Here is a 21,580-nt window from a genome sequence, read left to right on the forward strand (position 1 = left end):
GAAAGATGTATCCTGTGGTTGTGGAAACGATGTTGGTCTGTTTAAGAACATGGCATCGAGCCAATAAAAATATCTAGGGAGATTACAGAAATGACTGAAACCATGTTAAGAACTGTCCAGTGCATTATTAAAACTAGAGTGTGGAACAATCGTCTTTCAGAAAGAAATGTGGCCAGAAAAAACGTCTCTGAATGAACATGATCATTGATCAGTTACCCTGGATCACACTGCATGCAACTCTGCTCCTCTGCAAAGCCTAGATGTGCTCCCAAAACCTTGCATCAGTGATTAGAAGGATGAATGATGTCATATAAAATACTATAGTCTATGGGTTAACTATTTGCAGTTTCTGGGTATTTGCCGATTATCAATCATTAAAAAGCCTAACCTGCTGATTCTGATTTTGGCTGATACCAAATGATTTGTTTGTAATGTCACTAAATATAGCAAGAAAGTTACAGAGTTGGCAACTGTGATGTGATTATTGTTAACTGAAAATGTGTAGACATAATCTGGTGGACTAGTCAATCAGTCAAAGCTTTCTCACAGAAGAGCAGAAGAGTATAATGGTCGATTTATAGACCTTTTCTGAGGTAGATAAGATTGGTGGTTCTCATATAAGTATCATCCGATCACCAATTTCCCAAATTAAGGAAATTGATGGAGCTAAATTAGTGCACCCCTACTTTAACTTTCAAATCTTTTGCTGTACATTGCTCTCTCATACTACTACTGTGACTTGAGTAAAAAAAAAAAACTGGTTTCAGAATCACATCCACATTTTGTGTGTATGCATCGTCATAAATGATGCATGCTGACTGCATGTATAAACAGACCTATATATTCATTATTACAGCTAGAATTTCAGTTTCTAACTTTTCTGTGATTAACATCTTCCTCTGGTATTTGGTTTTGATGGCAGGAATCGGACATTTAGTTGACATTGTAGGGCTTGAAATATATCTAACCTTTTATGAAAATTTCACAAAAACACAGCAGAGCAACATATCAGCTGTCAGACATCAATGCAAAATGGACAAAGCAAGTTGATGAACAGATGCTGTACAATAGAGACGGAGGACACTGATGCTATAGTTACTGACTAAATCAGAGCTCAGGACACAAAATACTGTGTTTGGTTGGTCTTTGAGCTAATCAGAATACATAACACACTGCTTTGATTTAGACTTCAGAAATTAGAAATACAATACTGTACAATTTAAAATTGAAGTACAAATTTAGCGAGGCAGCACTGAAACATCCACTGTGACAAAAAACTTTATTGGTGTCATTGTTTTTTCTGGCTTGTGGCTTAAAATTGTGTTTTTCAATACAAAAAAAATCAATTGTATGAGTGTAACAAATATATAAGCACAGATCATTGACAACACTTGACATGTCAAATAAATTAGCTAATGTTATGAATCAGTGGAGGCAAATGAACCAAAAAAATAGTACATAAGGTGTGGTAAACCATATTCTCAAGCACAACTTTTGGATGGAGATTGAGGCAGGGCCATTTTATACAGCTTAACAGTTTTAAACAACTTGCGTAAAAAAAAATTGGGAAGTAGAATTTTCTTCATGTTTGTTTTAAATTTTTCTGCTAAAGTAGCAGTGAATGTAAGGTTGTGATATAGGCAAACATTTACCTCTTATAAGTTTAGTAGTATCTTATTTTTGGTTAAAAAACAAAACTAGATCATATTGGAGTGCATCCAGGATAAATTTGCATTCCTCTTTCTTGTTCATACTTTAGACAGGATAATCATCCATAGGGGTAGCTTAGCACTAGTGCTGCACAAATTATGCTGAATATATCTCAATATTGGTGAATGACACAGAATGAATTTACGATCAATTAACAAACAAATGTTAATACTTTGGGTTTATAGCAACAAAAGACATGTTTATTATAGGAAGCTAGAATTTAATGCTTGATGTGATGGTTTATTGTGAATGCACCTAACTGTGTTTATCATACTTGAACTGGGCTTTTACATTACATACTACTTGATTTTCACAGTAGTATTTTTAAAAATAGGTCACGTCCAAAGAATCAAACCCAATTTTCCTTGCTGTGCCCCACAGATTTACCTGCAAGAACCGTAAGCATCTGATGGATACCGACAAGTCCATGGAGACGGTGTCGGCTCCAAACCCTGGCCCCACTGCACCCCCTGATCCTGGTCCGGTCTGTCTTCCTGCTCTCGGCTCCAGTCCAGCTCCAGATCATGTTCCCATCCAGGAGCCAGCAACAGCTGAAAGGCCCAATATCCCGGTGACCTCAGAGCAACATGCAGCTCCAGATATCACCCCAGTTCTGCCTGTAGACCTAGATGGGACTTCCAAATCCGTTCCAGGTTTTGAGCCATCTGCACTCCAGCAGGTCGGACCAGGTCCATCACCTCTTCCCCCAGCTGCTGCCAAGAACCCCAGCTGTAAGATCATGACTTTCAGGCCTACCATGGAGGAGTTTAAAGACTTTGCCCAATATATTGTGTACATGGAGAGTCAAGGAGCTCATCGTGCCGGCCTGGCAAAGGTAGTGCTGCCAAAAAATATGCACATATAATAGATACTTGTTTTTCTACACTTGAATTCATTAGTCGTCTCTACACCAAGGCTTTTTTTTTAACTACGTACATTTCCAGTCTAAAGAATAATGTAGGAGGTCAGGTGGATATTAATTTTCTTCATATAACTGCTAACCTTCCTTTTTCATGTGCAGGTGATTCCTCCAGAGGGCTGGAAACCTCGCCAATCCTACGATACTATTGAAGACATGGTAATCCCAGCCCCCATCATGCAGGTGGTAACTGGTCAGTCTGGTCTGTTTACCCAATACAACATTCAGAAGAAATCCATGACTGTGGGTGAATATCGCAAGCTGGCCAACAGTAAAAAGTGAGTTGCTTTTGCTTTCGTTTTTGTAAGTTCTCTGTCATTTAAACCATTAAGCTAGCAGCATTTCTTTTTTTTTTAACATTTCTTGGCTATCTCTTAAAAGTTTACTCTCCTACATGCTCACAAAAGTAACATGTTAAAGACCAGTGTTTGATACAATGAAATCAAGAAAAATCTGTGGGATAAAATTTTGTAGACGACAGACTGAAATAAAAAATGGAAAGAATTGAGAAAATTTAAGATTTGTTGGAACTTAAGTTGTAGATGTCTATATGTGTTTGTAGCAAAAGAGATATCTGCGCTTTCAGATAGGAGTACATATGTCAACTATATTATTGAATATTCATAGATTGGTTAAAAAATAGCAATACAATTTGGAAATTACTGTACTGTATTTATTGCAGTTGAAGATAAAAAGCAGTGAATTCCCTTATATCTTTATATAAAATAGTTTCATTAAATGACTAGATGTATTTATTCAATTGTAGGATACAAACAGAAATTATATCAGCAAGTTGGTGCCCTTCAGTAGTCTGGAAATTAAAACCATAAATGTATGAAGAAAAAAAAACCCTCATAAATATTTCTTTTTCAATTAGAAATGTAAAAATGAAATAAAATAGTTTTTTTCCGACCAAACCAATTTGGATTTTACAAATTGGGTTTTGTAAAATCCAATTTGTAAATCTATAAAGACTGTAGACTGGATTAAATCTACAGTCTTTAGTGAAAAGATCCAGTGCTGAAAGCTTTTCTTGTCATACCCTTTTTCATTATTCTTTTGTTTGAGAAACCAATAAACTCGGTTTTTATTACTTACTTTTCATCTTTTTACCAATGGTCTACTTGTTGAAGGTTGAAAATATGTCAATAGCACCTTCTGGTGGTTCAAAGTAAATATAAATTGAATTATTTAATTATTTTAATCAGATATTGTTTATTGCTGGCATGTGTATTAATGGATTTGTAAAGGGTTACTGTTACAGAATGAGGAGAGATGCGCTCTAAGTGAAAGCGGTGACCTTTTCACAGTTGTTGCACCTCAGATTAAAAAAGAGCAGCACTTTAGCTGGACTTGTCCTCAGCAGAAATAAAAAGGCTTATTTGACTAAATTTGTCCTGTAGCTCTTGTTTCGAGTCATATTTGGAGGCAGCAACCCTCCTCCCAAAATATACCCTATATCTAATGCAACTATTAGATGAGTGAAAAATCTCAGATCAAAAATTCACAAATGATTTAGAAAAACATTTGTACAATTCTTTAGGGGTTTTCTTTCTTCTCTGTTTCTCTCAGATATTGCACCCCACGCCACAAAGACTTTGATGACCTGGAGAGGAAGTACTGGAAGAACCTGACATTTGTATCACCCATTTATGGGGCAGATGTCAGTGGCTCAATCTACGATGAGGTGAGGAGTTATTTTGTCACTGCAATGTGCAAGAAGCAGCTATTTTCAGTAGGAAAGGCGGATAAGTTGAACCTAAATGTACCATTTAGTGTATTTTATAAACAGACCTGCAGATAATGATGATGTACTCTGTCTTAAATGTAAGAAGTTGTTTTCAGAATGTTTTTTTTTAATAAATAAGAATTTCAAGTGGTGTTCTGTGACATATTTGTCAGAAGTCTGTACTTTACTAGCATTATAGAAGAGTTAGTGTTGAATATAGTTTTGCAAATAAAAAAGCATTCTTGTTCTAACATTGAAATTACTTGGCAAGACAGGAAACTAAACTGCGTTTGCAGTACACTAATATAGTGTTGACGTTTCTTAGATGAACATGTTTGTCTGAATACCTGTTAACGATTATCTCTTTAAAACATCCTTTTCTGCAAATTTACCCCAATAAAATGTCTGCTGGCTGCAAGAAAAATACTAAGTATTGATAAGTAGTTCACTGAACCCCACTCACTCAGAAATGCAGAGAAACGCTCTTAAGTTTAGAGTTTTTTCCCACCACTTCTGAGTTCTTAATATACAGTATAATGACCAGAGTATGGCAACAAATGGGTGACTGACACACATCTAATCATTAAAAACTAATAATGAAATACATCCATTATTGTCCAGGGCATTCATGAGTGGAACATTGGTCACCTCAACACTCTGCTGGACATGGTGGAGCAGGAGTGCGGTATTGTCATTGAAGGAGTCAACACACCGTACTTGTATTTTGGCATGTGGAAGACCACCTTTGCCTGGCACACTGAGGACATGGACCTCTACAGCATCAACTACCTTCACTTTGGGCAGCCAAAGTCCTGGTCAGTCTTTTTTATTTTTAACCACATACATCTTCAGGGTTGTTTTTGTTTTTAGGATAATAATAGTAATTAAAAACAGAAAAAGCTTGAATTTGTTTTTTTAATAAGCCGGACTGCAAGCGTCTCTGTTGCTCTGAGCGTTTCACTGGCGGAGCAGAATTATTCCTAAAAGATGGGTTTATAGTTGATGCAATTAACAGGCCAGTCACGTTGCTGGTTCCTCTGTGCGTTGCATCGCACACTGTCGCTGTTTGATGTCTGAAGTTTACCTCAACGCGGATCATGTGCGCCTCCTTTCACTCAAACTGGACACGGGCTGATCTGTATGGATATTTACATCTCAACACACTGCTCAGCGCGTGGCTCTGTGTCTGTGCTGACAAAGTTTATGTATGTGGCCCCCAATGGTGTGTTAGTGGTTAAGCGGTTCAGCCTGTGGAGGAGTTTTTGTGCTCGCCTTGTAGTTACGCATCACGCTAGTTTTATTATTATTTTTATTACTATTTTTACGGTTACATGATGCATCAAACCATATCAAATGCTTTGACCACTTTGTCAGACAGAGTTAATGCGTGCGGCCTCATCCCATAAAGCTCGGGCAACCAAAACAGTTTCTTATTAAAAACTCAACAAACACAAAATGGAAAAACTAAAGCCACATTAACATCATTAAATTCAATATCTTGTTTGTTGCTCATCTCTGCACCTTTGTGCAGTGCAGCGGATTTAACTCCTCATGAAGGGCCGGGCCAAGTTTGTATGAGGCCTTGAGCAGAATTTGACTTGGGGGCCCCTCTTCCTGCTAAGAACATGAGCACCAATAACAGCATTTCAACATAGATTTAGTAAATTCTGGGAGAAGGAGGTAGTTTAATTGGCCGACCTAAAAAGCAATCAGTGATGATTGTAGTTTACTGAGATGTATTTGTGAACAAGCAGAGCTCAAACTCAAAGATTAAACTCATCATCACATTGTAGCTATGGTAACAAAACAATCTAACTATGAAGATTGTTCTTTGAACTTTTACAAAGTAAATTTGCCAACTCTTTAAAATCTTAACTTTAAATGTTAAACAATTTCAAATCTTTTAATTTATGTATGGTGAAACCATTAAATCAAATTTAGCAGCTTTGATATTCTCAATAACAAAATGTTACATTTATATATCTGTAGTCTGTGTTAAAATATGCATTTGGGGGGGTTCCCAGAGACTTGGGGGTCTTAAGCTGCTGACTTAATTTGGATTAAACAGAAGTGCAAATAATTGATATTCATTTTAATTGTATTTTTTGATTTGTTGTTTTTACCACTACTTGTGGATTTAAATAGCATTTCACTGGCTATGTTTTCCCGTAACATAACTACTCAGTAATACTTTTACATTTCCTGTAAACGGAACATCTTTTAATACAAAACACAGTGGAATACTGGTGGAGTTCCTCGGCACTCTGACTACTGGGCTTAGCAAATTTTCTGGGGATAAGCCCTGATCTTCATCCCTGTCCTTTGTAAACTATTTTGTACAGGAAGTTTGTTGCTTTTGTATAACTTCTAATTTCTGATTGTATGGAAAGGCTGATTACCTTATTTTACCTGGCTAAAGCCTACAAAACACATTGACTTTCTTTGTCACAAAAGGCTATTGAAATCAAAAGGAACCACTAGGCTTTTCTAGTCAGTTTTTGTTATTAGACCTACAGACTACAGATAGATGAAATCTCATAGTGAAAAACTGCACCACCTAGTGTTCATAATGTCCATTTCATTTCTTTTTCATTTTATTTTTATTTCATTTTGTTCACTCAATGATACATATGAAGAGTTCATGTAACAAGTAAAATAAATCATGAATAGCAGCAGAAATAAGTATATAATTAGAAAAACATCCTTGTCAGACTCCAAACATTGTGACTTTCAAAATACTGTATTCAGTCTGCAGTTATATCAGAAATTTCCCCATTGTTTAATAATAAAGGATATTTATTTTCTACTTCATATTAAATTATGAAAGTAATTTAGTACTTTGCAGCAAAATACACAGAAACAAGCTTGGAAGGAAGTACTTCTGTGTCAGATGGTGTGTCTTGTTGGTTGTGTGTAAATCAGATGGGAAAGAAGAGATTCTGCTGAACAATTACTTTTTAAAGTTAAATGTAATTATAGTTTTATGTAAAGTGTGGTCAAATTAGAAACAACAAAATCATTATTTTCAGAGCTTAGGCTGAGTTTGAAAGTAGGATTGTAGTTTTTATTTGTTTTTATTAACATAAACACATGAGTTTGCTTTATAAAATTGCTTCCTTATTTTTTATTTTTTTATTTTTTTTAACTACATGCAAATCATTGAGTTTATTAGACCAAAACAACATTTCTTTGTGAGTTTCTAATTACTTTTTACAACCCATTAGGCAATCTGTAATAAAACTACACTCACCATAAATTTAAAATCTATAAATAGCTGAAATTAGTCTTTGTAGTGCTATGAAATGGGTCACTTTTTCATGATATAAATTTTTCAAAAGGCAGAGTTCTGTGGCTTGCTGATGCAGAGCACCTGCCAGGTTGGTGCAGCTGGCAAAGAGAAACTCCTGGGAAATCTGAGGGAAATTTCAAATATGTGTTTTTACTCAAACAATTGATCTCTGCATAGAAACTAGTTGATTTGGATGCTTTTTCATGGCTCTGTTAATGCATTTGATACAACATCATCATCCTAGAGCAGTAAACTTTTTGAACTATTTAAAAAGGTAATTGAACCATCTGAAAAGTGCATTAAACCTCTGACATGCCAACCCCTGTTTATAGACTGGGTAGCTCCTGTGATGTTTGTGCTTGTATATTGCTTTCTATTCTGTGCATTGTTTTTATATTTGGCTCAGGCTTTCTCAGACACATGAGTGTCCCGGTTTCTTCACTAAAATAGCTTCTCTCTTTAGATTATTTGTGTGTGTTTTTAAATCGCTTCCTTCCCCCATGATGTTTTCCATCCTTGGCACTGCAGGAGGGAAACAGGGACGATCCAGCTTTCTGAATTACGGTGTTATCTGTGCATGCATTTATGCTCGTCTCCAGGCTTTCCTCCTCTGCCTTCTCTTTCCTCACAGTATGCTCTCCCATTCCACACTGTCACCTCCTCCTATTTCTCCTGTCTTCGCCATCTCTTGTCCCCCTCCTGGTGTGTTGTAGGATGTCTGTTACAGTTTCCGCTGTGATGAGATCTCATTAAAATCATCGATTTCCATTTTCACAGCTCTCACTGTGTGTTTGCTATGACTTGCTGTCAAGGTCTAAGCAAATGTGTGTGATTAAAATAAGGTTCATGACGTGACTAAGAAGAAACTTTGACCTGACGCTAAGAGTTTTGCCGGATTCAGATTTCTCTTTAAAAAGTTTATAGGAAGCTATATAAACAGTATTCATTATTACCCATCCTCCCTGCTGTGACCAGTCATTAATTATTATTAGGGGTGGAGGGCTGACTGTGAGAGTCAGTGTAAAAATATAACATTGCTTTTTTTTTCTGTTGTCAAACATAGACAAAATCATGGTTTCTCCAGTCTTCAAGTCTACAAAAGTATGTTTCTTTGCCCATTTTTCATGTCTGGAGAGGTATGGGGGTTAAAGAAAATTTAGTGTTGAAAGACATTGAAGACAAAAATCTAATAAACAAAGGTCTAAAACTTCTATATTTTAGATTTTTTTGCAAACAAACTAAAGAAACTGAAATTCACAAACTGTGCTTTAAAGAATATGTATTAGAGGATACACTAAGTCTTATTCAGCAAGCATAAAAGTTAGGTTTGGCAATAGAGATGATCTAATTCAGCTTAGATGGCAAAAAATGCAATGTGCACACTAGAGCTTTTTTGTGATTTGTAGTACCAACAGAGAAGCTTATTATTTAAACAGTTCAAGGTGAAGATTTTATACTTTTAAAGTACAAAATTTCCATTGTTGTGCTTAAATTTCTTTATTGTAACCGCCTTACTTACCCTCAAAATAGTTAACCTTAATTTTTCTTCACTTTGTTTCAACTTCCACACTGAAAAGTGTTGCCAAGTCGACATTACATATAATGCTTTGACTCATAGAAAAAATATCACATTTTTCAATTTTTTTTGCAAATCACTAATCACAGCACAGTGCTTAGAGCAAGTGTAATCCTTCTAAATATGTACAGTATTTTGTGATGTAAATTAAAATGAATTTTGCGCCACGGTGGCGCAGTGGTAAAGCCATGACCCATGTACAGAGGACTCTGTCCTTGACACGGCCATCATGGGTTGGACACCCGGCCTGTTGACCTTTTCTGCATGTCTTCCCCTCTTTCAGAACCCACTTTGCTGTCACTTCCACATAAAAAAGCCACTGTAGCTGAAAAAATCTTCTGCATTTTCTGCATTGGAAATAAAAAGTAGGGCTGAGATGATTAATATTCAATCAACTATCGGAATGCTTGTCAGCTAATTTACTAGTTTATTAATTAACTGGACTATGCATATTAAAAAAAAATCTGCAGAATGTGCCAGCTTTTTTAAACCCATTATCAGAGTAAGAGATTACTAACCGTTAGTTGCAGCCCTATAAAATATATTCTATACAAAACCGATCTTATCTGTCTTGAAACACAGATCTGCTTCTCAGTTTTGACTTATGTCTCAGTTTTCCTCATTTTATTCTTATTTCGTCTTTACATTACCCATGTCATTTCTAAAAGCCAATTAGCTCCCAGATTGATGGACCTTTCAGTTCACTATGAGCGCTTTTAAACAGCTCTGCTCTCTGCTTCCCCTTCTACTTTTGTTCATTTCTGTCTGATGTCTCTCCTTCACTCTGTCTTGCGTTCTTACCAAGCCCTCCCACATCCTTTTCTTTCCGACACTGAAACTGAATCAATTTCACTTCCATACTTGTGTGTGATGGGATAATTACAGCCAGTTGAACAGAGCACAGTCCCTTAAAACACATTTATACACCCTCTTTGTCTTTTTCTTCCTTTCCTCTCATAGTGCAACGGTTTGTGAAATGAAGTCTATTCCCCCAGCAACTCTGCTCCCATCAAAGTCAGTGCTCATCATAACTGCTGCTTCAACTTGCACACACACTAAGATGGACAAGCAAAGGATCTCAGCCTTGACTGGCAGTCATATTTGTCCCCATCTTTACTCCATCAATTTATCTTCTTCTTTTCAATGTTGAATGCTTCTCTGTCAGCCCTGTTACCCCAACACACACACACATGCACAGAGGTCTGCTGTCAGATGAGGGATTATCCTTAGAGCATGTGAGTGGAAGGCAGGGAATGGTTGACGTAAGTGAAATATTTTTTTTAAGTGTTCCTCAGGAAGTCCATTATGTCTCCATCAGTTTTCATTTCCCCCTGTGTAGTCCACCATTATCATTTCTGAACTCAGAGGATAGGAAGGGTAATAATAGTCCTTATTCTCAGTTTGGAGTCTGGGTGTGGCATCTTGGACATGAAGTTAATGTTTTGCTCACGAAAGAGCCGCTATGACTGTTGTAGTCAGTTATTTTACCAAATTCCTGCAGTATCACATTATTACATGATATTGCTGGGTTCTTTTTGTTGTGCTCTTGTGATATGAAGGCAAAACCACACATTTCTGCTGCAATAGCAGAGCTTAATTTTCGTGTTTGAGAGCTCGGTGATATTTCACAGTATGCTTACAAATGGCAAGCAGGTGTAAAGAGACACAGAGTAACAAAGCACTGCTGGCTGGTGTGCTTCACAATGCTTGCTCTCCCATAAATGCATGTTTTGGCTCTGTGACCGCCTCCACAGTCACCTCCCCATTCCTATTTATGTGCTAAACACACAGGATATGATCCACAGACCTGCTAATATTTTCTTGACTCCGTTTCTGATTCAAATTAAAATGTTTGCATGAAAACAAAAAAGAAATGACCTTGAACGTAATATGATTCTACATGGATTTAAGGGGCACATGAAGCAAATGGACTGTAAAGAAAGAGAATCCCATGCTCCTGAAACATACCTACTCCCCTTTTATGGGTCACCATGTGATTCACTTTCAAGTCACGTGTGAATGGTTATTAGGGAAGTCATTACATTTGAATCCAAGAGAACAAAAAAGCAATGCCTACATTCACAACAAGGCCTCTTTCATTCATTAATTCAGAAAGACATCTGGAGGAGTTCATTCAGATGTTTTGTTGAAGCAACTTTCCTGCAGCCACAGTTTGTCCGTATTGGTTTTGGATGACTTCAAATAAGATATGTACCCATTATTCTTTCCAAAATGCCCCAAACTAGGGGTGGATCATGTGGACTTAAAAATTTTTTATCATGATATTTTCTGGTACTATTCCAATAATTATAAAAGTAACAAAAATAACAATGTATTACTTTTTTAAGGTAACCAGCTGTGACTGCATGGCGCAGCAATCATAGCCCCACAAACACAAATACTGCTCTTGAAAAACATACTAGTCACATAAAAAAGTGATTTGTGTTACTAAACTGTACACAGTGACAGCATTTAACTATATTTTGAAATTTATTGGCATTTCTTGATGCTCTCATTGATCAATGGAAAAAATAGTCAATTTAAAAAACCCCAATTCTGACAGTTTTTGTTTTTAAAACCTCATCAATTAGAATTTATTGTAATGATAAGTCAAAGTTCTTATAAAAAACTATTAAAAGAATTATTAGAAAAGATATGATTAATGCCCACCTTGATGCCACCACAGCATCTGTGATTGCAATTTACCACAGATTCCTTCTTGGAAGAAGTTTTTTTATTTTTTTTTATTGTATGCCTACACTTTGACTGGACCATTCTAAATCATCATTCTAACCTGCTTGAAAGTGAACCTCTTTTCTTGTCTCAATTATTTTGCAACATCTACCAGATTTTGTCCCTGGATTATCATCTGTTGAGCTCCATCCATATTCTCATCAGCTTCACGGTCCCATTCCCAATGCATCCCCCATAGCATGATGCTGCCACGCCTGCATTTTATGATGGGTGCCATACAAAGGTTTTTACATTCAGGAAAGAAAGTGTATCACATTATAAAATAGCTACAGATGGATTAGCACTGAGAGAAAGCTTCTGCAGAATGGGAAGGCTGCAGCAGTCTGTTTCTGTGAACAGAGAGCTGAGGCAAATGGGGAAGTTGTTGATTTACAGCTTGTTTACTGAATTCTTAAAAAATAAGTGCAAATACTACAAATGCATCCCAATTGTGTGGGAATCACCGTATGAGCTGTGCAGCTTCTCAACCTGTGATGACTCCTTAATTCCACCTGCCAGGAACACCGGCCCACCATAGATTAATCATACTCCTCCCCAGGAGAGGGGGGGATAAGTTAAAGCCTTCATTTTCTCTGTGTTGTCTTATGTGTGTTTTTTTTTTCTTGACTGCCTCTGGAGTCACATACATGTTGCTGCCATGGTAACAGTGGTAGATGGGATTTGGTGGACTCATGCTGCACTGCTGTTTTTATGGGTTTTTTTTTTTTTTTGCTGCTGCTAATATGAAACAGTCCTACTCGTGTTTTAAAATGTGTGTGCAATTACATAATCTATCTTTCCTTACCGGATGCAAAACTGTTGAACAAGTCTTAAGCATTTCAAGAAATTTCATATTTAATGCATAGTTGTATGCAAGGATAAGCAATCGGCTTAACCTTGTTATTTCCATTTAGTAGAACAGAGTTGCACCACTAAATGTAGTTTGGAAAATGCACCAGGTTACAGTGCATTTTGTCTGAAGTGAGGTTGACATGAAAAGGTCAACAAGGCAGAGCGATCCCCTGTCTACGTATCAGTGCTTCATGGATTCTCATTTTGTCGCTTTATGAGAATGCCTGCTGGGCACATGCAAAGTGCGGCTGCTAATGAAAAATCATAGCCTGAAGTCAGGCAGGATTTGGAATGGATGCAAAGTTTCCAATTGTCTTTAGAGGATGATGGGATCTGCCAGCACTTGGAAGTTATTACTTTTTATTGTCTTTGTTATACAGCCACAGGACAAGGTAATACTCTGATCCTAAACATTTGTCGTTTTTCCTCATTGTTCATTTTATATAGGTGCAAAGATTATGGCAAAATTGTCTTAAGTTCATCAGTTGCAGCTGATCTAAGAATTAACATAACTATGATCAACAATTCTTTTTTATAAGCTTTTAATATTTGTTAGAACAGACAAGCACTCTAGTCGGTGTAGGAAAAACCCTGGAGTAGAGAGTGACTGTGTGAAGGTCTGTGCTTTAGTCTGCAGGTGGCAGTGTGGCTCCATTCCTTTAACATCATCTGTTCAATTGGATTTTGCTTTTTACTTGATTTTTCTTTATTTTTATCTTTCCTTTTTGTCCCACGCTTCTCCTCATTCCTCTTGTCTCTCATTAAGTGTTGTTGCCTCTCACCATATCTGTCTTTCTTTCTCCTTTTTCCGTTTCTCAGTTTGTTTCATGCACCCATAAGGGTTGAGCGAGTAAGAATAGACAAGGTGTTTAATCCAGGCTGTGTTTATAGCCTACAGTCTCTGGAGAGTTACACAAACTAGTGGAAATAATTACGGGAAAAATAATATCTAATAGTGGGGTTTTTTTTTTAAACAAATGAACAGATTAGAGTTGCACTTACTCCCTCCTACTCTGTTTTACAAATACATTTAGTTTCTAAATGCAGCATCTGACATTTGGACTAATGTTTCATGACTTTTCAGTGCCTACCTGCTGTAAATTTAGTATAAACACATTCATAATGGTAATGCATTATTCCCCTGTAACAGAGAAGGCTACAGGGTTAGTTTATTTTTACAGTAATAGCTCTGATAAACTTCCTAGAAGGAATGATGGCACATTTAAAGATTTTAAACAAAAAATAGCGAACAGTACTGTAGAATGCAGATGTATTTCAATAAATTAGAAAACACTGAAAACCTAATTTAATTCAATAATTCAGTTCAAGCAATGAAACTCGAGTTGTATTTAGATTTACACACAGTAATTCATTTAAATTATTTATTTTTGAACTTTATTACAAAGCCTTTAGCTAAGGAAAACCCAATATCATGTTATTAGGCAACAATAGTTTAACACACTGTAAGAACAATAAAAATAGATTATCATAGAAATGTTGTCCTTGTCTTTGCATATAAAATTATGGGAAGGGGTTCTCACTTCACTGTTGTCCAGCAGACAGTCATTGTCCTCCTCTATAAGGTGAGAAAGCCATGAAAGGTCATTGGTAAAGAACATGGCTGTTCACTCAGGGCTGCATCCAAGCATGTCAATGGAAGGATGAGTGGAAAGAAAACTTTTGGCAGAAAAATAGGCAAAGACGGAGAGCCTGTTGGAAGAATAAAATGGCATAGAATCCAAATTTATGGAGGTCCAAGCAGACATTTATATAGTCAATTAATTTCTGTTCTACCAAGAGGGCCTTTCTGTAACATGAATTGCTTTGTTATGCTTTTAAAAATTGTCAGATGTATTACTGAATAAACAAAAAAATCTCAAACATTATTAAACTTAGACATATTTATGAAATACAACAAAACAGAAACCTATTAGCTTGCTGAATAGAACAAAAGGTAAAAAGAATCATGTGAACCACTTAATCCCCCATGAACAGAGAGATGTAAAACAACAGAATACCATTTAAGTTACATTTCCACTCTCACCAATCAGTGGTCCGAGTAGGACTTTCTGCAATTAGTCATGTTTCCAATTCAGCTTCCTTCTTGTTGTAGTGCCCATCTAAACAGGAGGTAATGGTTGCTCTCGAAGAAATGTTAAAACTTTGCTCCATGAAATGCACTTATCACAACATCCCTCAAAATCAATCGTACTGGCGTCATGTCTTTCTTCATCATGTTGCAATTTTTTTGTGTTATGCTCTCCGCTATTCTGTAATCACATCCTTGCCTTCGGAGCACATCAATTTTACATGTGTTTTTTTTACACTTCATGATGAGCAGATCTGTCCTGACATGGGAGTTAATGTTGAACAACCAGTTTGAACAGGGACTATGGAACCAGTTTTATTAACAATACGATGCAAAGAGATTCTCATCAGACGTAAAGGTCTATTGGTGCATACAGAGCAGAGACACTGATTAATCTTCCACTGACCATTTAACTGAGAAACGTTGAAAGGCAGAATATAATGCAGATCTATATAATGGGTAAAAAACAAGTTTGGGGGTCTGTAGTTTTTATACTAGAAATATATGGTAATCTAAAACTTGCATGTGTGGTGAATGTATGCTTTCTAATTGAAGTAGGGAAAATAATAACTTTTCATTGACCTTATAATTTTATATGGATCTGTAAAATTATTTAAAGCAGGAATTGCACCTCTTAAATATTAAACAGAACAGTGGCCTTCACAAATCTTACATCAGTGCAGAAAATATTTAACACCCTGGACAATTTGTTTTTGAAACTGCTCAGAGCTGAGGGCTAAAAAAAGCCAACACTCAAATTTCTCTTCTTTTTTTTTTCACCAGAGATTTTTTCTAATCTCTTCTATCACCACCTTCCCTTTTCTCCATTCAGACATTTTATGATATTCTTCTCCGCAATAAGATTTATTTAGCACTCATTTTTTCTGAGACCGATGCAGTTATGTTGGTAAAAGTAGTTTCACAGTCATGTCCTCATATATTTTTCACAAATGTCATTACTGAGGGGATTTTTCTTTGTGCATTTATTTTTTAACAAACAATCAAAGAAACTGCTTTGTAGACATGAAGTGCATCTAGCTAGCAATGCTCAAACAACACCGATTGGTTTTGAATGGAGTGTGTTGATGTGCCAAAGCTCAGAGCTTCTATTTGTTTCCTCTGTTTTTCCACTAGAATCACCATGCTTTGTTTTATTTTTCTATTATTGCAATATTTAGTTTGATTGTATTAATATGCAGATATTTGCCTCCTTTTGCAAACAAAGCATAATTGCTATTTACTTGTGACATAAAAGCACCACCGTGAATATTGTTTTTGCTTGACAAGGTCTGTGGAGCAAAAGTCAATAATTTATAACTTGATCAAATTAGAATGTAGAAAACGGTGGGCATTAAGTTGCTGAGAAGTCACTCTTGTGATCATCCACCTTTACGGTAAGAGACATAACTGAGCACCTCATTGCCTCTCTTTGCAGGTACAGTGTTCCTCCTGAGCATGGCAAGAGACTGGAGAGGCTTGCACAAGGTAAGCCAGAAGAACTAACTTTAAATTTCATATATTATGCATGAGTTTTTTTCTTTACCACATTTGGATGCTGTACAGACTTTACTCGGTAAGAACACCTAAGCCATGCTGTTTAGTGCATAAAAGATGAAGAAATGTTATGAGCCATGGCTGAATTTTCTTTTTTGATCATGCTTATTGTGTTTCCTTATTTCTAAGACAAGCTGTGTTAATTAGCTTTAGGCTGCCCATGTAGGTTTGGTTTCTTATAGGCTGTTACCGTTTCTCTGATTATTCCTGGAAATTCTCAGTAACCTGTTTTTCTCACTGCTTCACCATTTGGTCCTGATTTCTCACATGCAGACCTTGTGTAAAACTTTGGTTATTTCTGTTGTTTTTTAGATCGTCTTCTCTTCATTGTGTTGGTTGCAACCTGACTGAACTTTAGATTTAAAAAAAAAAATTTTTTTCTTTGAGATCTCGCTGTCTCACTTTTTATTAATAAAGGCTCTGGCATCATACCTGTCTGTTTGCCTGGACGCCTATATTTGGATCTTTTGTTTACAACAGATGACTGGACCAAAACTGCTTAGATTAGAGGTTTTTTTTAATTATTATTTTGATGCAAACTCAAAGATATTTGGCCTTCAGCTTAAGCCTGCAGCAGTTTTTCACAAGTAGAACATATTGGACGAGAATTTAACAAGCTCCAAACATTCTGTTTCATCTTCCATGGGGGGTCAAGGTGAGCCCTTTCTGGCAGACCTGACTTGCTTTCAAAATGCTTCACACCTTAGCTTCACCTTTCTCTCAGCTTCAGCTCTAGTCTATCTCCAATCATCAGTTCCACAGCCAAAATCAGACTGCTTCCAGCTTCAAGTGACACTCCATGTTATGTTTCCAGTCTCCAGCTTCAACAATGTTGTATCTTTTAGCCTGACTTTACCGTGTTTAATACCATCGACTCGGTCTTAGTTTAGGTTCATTCTTCAGCCTTAGCTTAGTTCCTATATGTCAATCGGGAGCTTCTCCACCACGGCACTAATGTAAACTGGGAAATGCAGCTGACCTTTGGAGAGATCAGTGCTCCATTTCTGACAACATAACATCCAACAACAGTTCCTTCTTTGTCTGGTATTTCTACTGAATACAGTCACACACTCTGGGGCTCTGCCCTACAAAAACCTTTTGACATGTATTCTGTGGGAGTATGCATCAATGTCCTACTTTCTTAGGATTTCTTTTGTCACTTTGCTGAGGGGAGAAGTGCAGCTTGAAAAAATGTTTGTGTTAAATGTCTGCTTAACAGATTAGGAGGGTAGAGGATGGTGAATTAAAAAGATTTTTTTGATAGGAGTTGAATGTATTTATTTTTCTTCAAAATTTCAGAAAACGTTTTGTACAGGTTAATGAAAATAGATCAAACTTCTAAATTGTTGTGATGTCATTTAGTTTGGTTCAACGGCTAGAGCTGAGCCCTTTGCTGTCTAAACACAAATCTCACAGAAACATGGCTAAAGCAGAAAAAAAAATTAAATACCAATTCTAATTGATTTCTTGCAGAGTTATGCAAAATACTTGAATAAATCAATGTTTTAGTTTTATTTTCTCAAATAAATTTCACAACTATTGTTGCTACACTACTGAATCTTGTAAAAGGTTTTCCTCCCAAGTAGAATTAGTGAATAAAATGCTGCTTTAATTTATTAAAATCTAAAACATACTATTCTTTTACTAGAATCTCAAGATCAAGTATGCTTCTTAGAAAGAGACATGATGACACAAACAATTAGTTTACAGAAGCAAACATAAGCTTTTCTTTTTTCTTTTTTTTTTTTTTTTTTACAAGCGGACCCATCATAGGCCCCACTCTGAGCTGACTCTGTTCAGTTTAAACACGTAAATCAAGTCAGCAATATCACAGAGCTTCAAATTGGTCAATTATGTGTGTTGGACAACCACCCTTTTAAAAGTCTTGTCCCTATTGTGTCTGCCTTGTCAATTTAGTTAGATTTGAAGCGTCACCTAGTAGAGAAACTACCCACCACTGAAACCAAATGAGGTATTCTACTTCTGATACCTTCCCAAAATGTTACTGATAAATATGCACCACACAAATGTGGTCTTTGTGTTTTTAACTGAAATCACAAAATTGAGTTGAAACAGGTGGTCTACTCATACACAGGTCAGCTGCCTCACACCTGAGGCTGTCTTGCTTGGTGAGTTGGCAGCATAACAGTTTTAGGTTGTCTGCAACAGCCTAACCAAAGTATGTTTCAGTCCCATAGATGTAATGGATAATCTAGCGTGTAGCTGTCTTCCTTTGCACACGTTCCTGCATTGGTCAAGTGATAACTCACCTTCTCATTTGCCAATACTCAATCACCAATCACCAATCCCAGCTTTTCATTGTCCAAACACCTGCTGGCTTTTGAAAAGTATGTCGCCCCTGGCAGCACTTATATATGGGGCTTATTGAGTTTGCCTTCTCAGTGAAATGATAATCTGAATTATATTCTTCTTTGTACCATATTCAGTGTCAAAGTAAGAAGCATTATCTTAGGTGGATAAATGAGACACAGTGAAGTGAACCCATTCTGTCTTCTTTCTGTGACACATGACGTCTGCTTTCATCCCCTACTTTCTTTTTAAGATCTTGCGTGCCCGTCTTTCTCTTATTTTGATCAATGGGGATTAGCTTTAGTAGTGCACGTTAATCAGAGAGGGAGAGGGGAATCTGGGATCTGATGGAGGGTGGGTTAATCCGAAGTACATGACAGTCTGTGATGTTGCGACTTGCTCAAAACAAACTAGTGATAAATGTCATCCTTCAAGGATAGAATAGCTGGGAAATGTCGCACATTACTTGGAATATAAGAAACAAGTAGTTGCTTAAAAGTAGATCTGCCACAATGGCAAATTTGTCTGGATGTCCAAGAAATTATTGCGATAAATGATGATACTGTTTTAAGACCATTTTCACATAATATATGATGTTATATTAAGAGTTTGCCCTATAAAAGAGTTATAAACTTTAATTTTGTACAGAACACAACACTGGAACTGGAAGACATTTTAAATATCTAAAATAAAACATTACAATCAAAAACAGCAAATTAATAGGAAATAAAAATCAGACAAACTAATATAAATAAAATAGATTATAAAGTCTGTCAGCAACACAGCCCTTCAAAATTAATAATCATATTTGAAATTATCAAACTCATTTTAATTTATCAAGTGATTGATTAATTGCTTATTGCAACAGGCTTAGCTAAGCCCCGTTTTTCCCAATGAAATTGGTTAAAAAGTACAATTCTATACATTCTGTGGCTTGATTTGCTCAAATAATATTAAACTAAGGTAAAACAATTCTTATTTCTATATTAATTAGTCCTCAAATCATACCTTAGCAGCTGTCGGTTTGGATGGAATGGCCAACACATGGCCCATTAAAGCCACTGTTGGCACACATGGCCATGATGTTTATGGAGGTTCCAATCTGACACTTTTGGTTTTTGCAGAAAGGCTCAAAAGTACAGAGACTGTAGTCAAGAAAAAACTCCAATCAAGTTCTACGTTCAGGTTCACCTGTAATTTGTATCGTTTAGTTTATAGTTTCTCCCAAAATGTTGGACTTTGTATGTAAGCAGGGAAAAGGCAGAGAAAAGCGATAGAGAGAGCTGCCTAATTCTGAAATTCAAAAGGACAGAGTGAAACCTTTAAGTTAATATTACCCTGTGGAGATCTCGGAGAGCCAGCTGCATTTTAATGGGGATTAATACCCAGGCTCTGTCAGCACATTATTCACCTTTTTATCAGCTCCAACAAGCACGAGGGCAGCAAGAGCGTGGAGTCCCTCTCTCCCACTTTTGCTTTGTAGGGAGGAACAGAGGCTGAAACAATGTGGTGAAAATGAAGGATGAAATGGGCGCCGATTATACTGTCAGTCACTTTAAAGTTTAACTGGTGGGAGGCTTAGATGGAGCCCCTCCTCTGAAGTAAAGGCGAGTATAGACTATAAAGAATGGGAGTGTTGTCAACGGGGGAAAAAGTTCTTTCTTCCGATTATGCACAGACCGTCTGAGGCCGTCTAAGAGCATAAACGAGCCTTTGTTTTAGAGGGCGAGCGCCGGTTTTAAACCTCCAAAATGTCAGTTGGATTATGATCTCAAGATAGTATGTGCCATTAAGGAAATGGATTTATCTTCCAAAAACCAGGCAACATCAGAAGTTGAGGAGAGCTAAACAATTTCTGGTTTGCTTATTAAAAGATTAGTACGTTTTTTTTTTTTTTGTACATTTGCACATCACATAGTTTAACAGGTCCTAGAAAATACTGCCACTGCAAGGGTTTTTAGTTAGGACCTTCGGGACTTAGGATCAGCAGTTTTAGTACAGCAATAGAAAAAAAAGTTATATTATTTAGCATTAATTATTTTTGCATAAAATATAGAGTAGCCAGGACATTGCTAAAACAACATGTCCTCTTTCTATAAAGAGAACTTATTATGCACAATTCACATTTTGCAGGTTTATGTGCTTCAAGTTTGGTCTCAGCTGCTTCTAAGAACAGCCCTAGCACTTAAAAAAAAACAACAGTCATTTCTTGGCAATAAGTTAATGTTTTTTAGTGTCCGGAAATGAGCCGTTTTAAAAACGTTCCATTTAAGTCACAATTGATTGATTGGGGCTGCTAGGTTGCCAGCAGAGCTCTAGCTCGTTTGGCTGGTTTTACTCCTGCAGAAATGCAGGAATAAAGCAGAAGAAGGCTCTAATTCTGCTTTTCAAAGGTGGACAGTTATATAATTGCATATCTACAACAATTTCATGTGCGATTGTAAAAGCTAAGTTGGAGGGCGTGGCCATCAGCATCTTATTTGGATTTGAAGACGAGACTTTAAATCCAAATAGCTCAATCTGAAAGGGATTCAAAATGGGCAGAACTGGGCATGGCGTAGTGGTTGGCGCAACCCGTGTTTGGAGGCCTTGGGTCCTCGGCGCGGCCATCGCGGGTTCGACTCCCGGACCCGACGACATTTGCCGCATGTCTTCCCCCCTCTCCTTCCCTGTTTCCTGTCAGCCTACTATCACATAAGGGACACTAGAGCCCACAAAAAAAAAAAAATGGGCAGAACTGACCAGATTAACATCTCTTTATCTAAGAATAATTTTGTGCTAAAAAGGTAAGACCATTTTTGGTATAACACATAGACCTA

At 36.8% G+C, this 21,580-nt stretch overlaps 1 protein-coding gene across 2 annotated transcripts in view; it reads left to right on the forward strand.

The window, feature by feature from the left end:
* The window catches only part of kdm4b (lysine (K)-specific demethylase 4B), a 52,910-nt gene that overhangs the window by 2,099 nt on the left and 29,231 nt on the right, over positions 1-21,580 (forward strand). For both annotated transcript variants that reach the window (XM_028027903.1, XM_028027904.1), the window contains exons 2-6: positions 2,092-2,545; positions 2,732-2,907; positions 4,202-4,316; positions 4,980-5,173; positions 16,333-16,382. In XM_028027903.1, the coding sequence (XP_027883704.1) occupies positions 2,120-2,545; positions 2,732-2,907; positions 4,202-4,316; positions 4,980-5,173; positions 16,333-16,382 (961 nt within the window). In that variant the 5' untranslated portion in view covers positions 2,092-2,119. The remainder of the gene's footprint in view (positions 1-2,091; positions 2,546-2,731; positions 2,908-4,201; positions 4,317-4,979; positions 5,174-16,332; positions 16,383-21,580) is intronic.

This window comes from Xiphophorus couchianus, chromosome 9 (genome assembly GCF_001444195.1).
Source record: "Xiphophorus couchianus chromosome 9, X_couchianus-1.0, whole genome shotgun sequence".
NCBI classification, from domain to species: domain Eukaryota; kingdom Metazoa; phylum Chordata; class Actinopteri; order Cyprinodontiformes; family Poeciliidae; genus Xiphophorus; species Xiphophorus couchianus.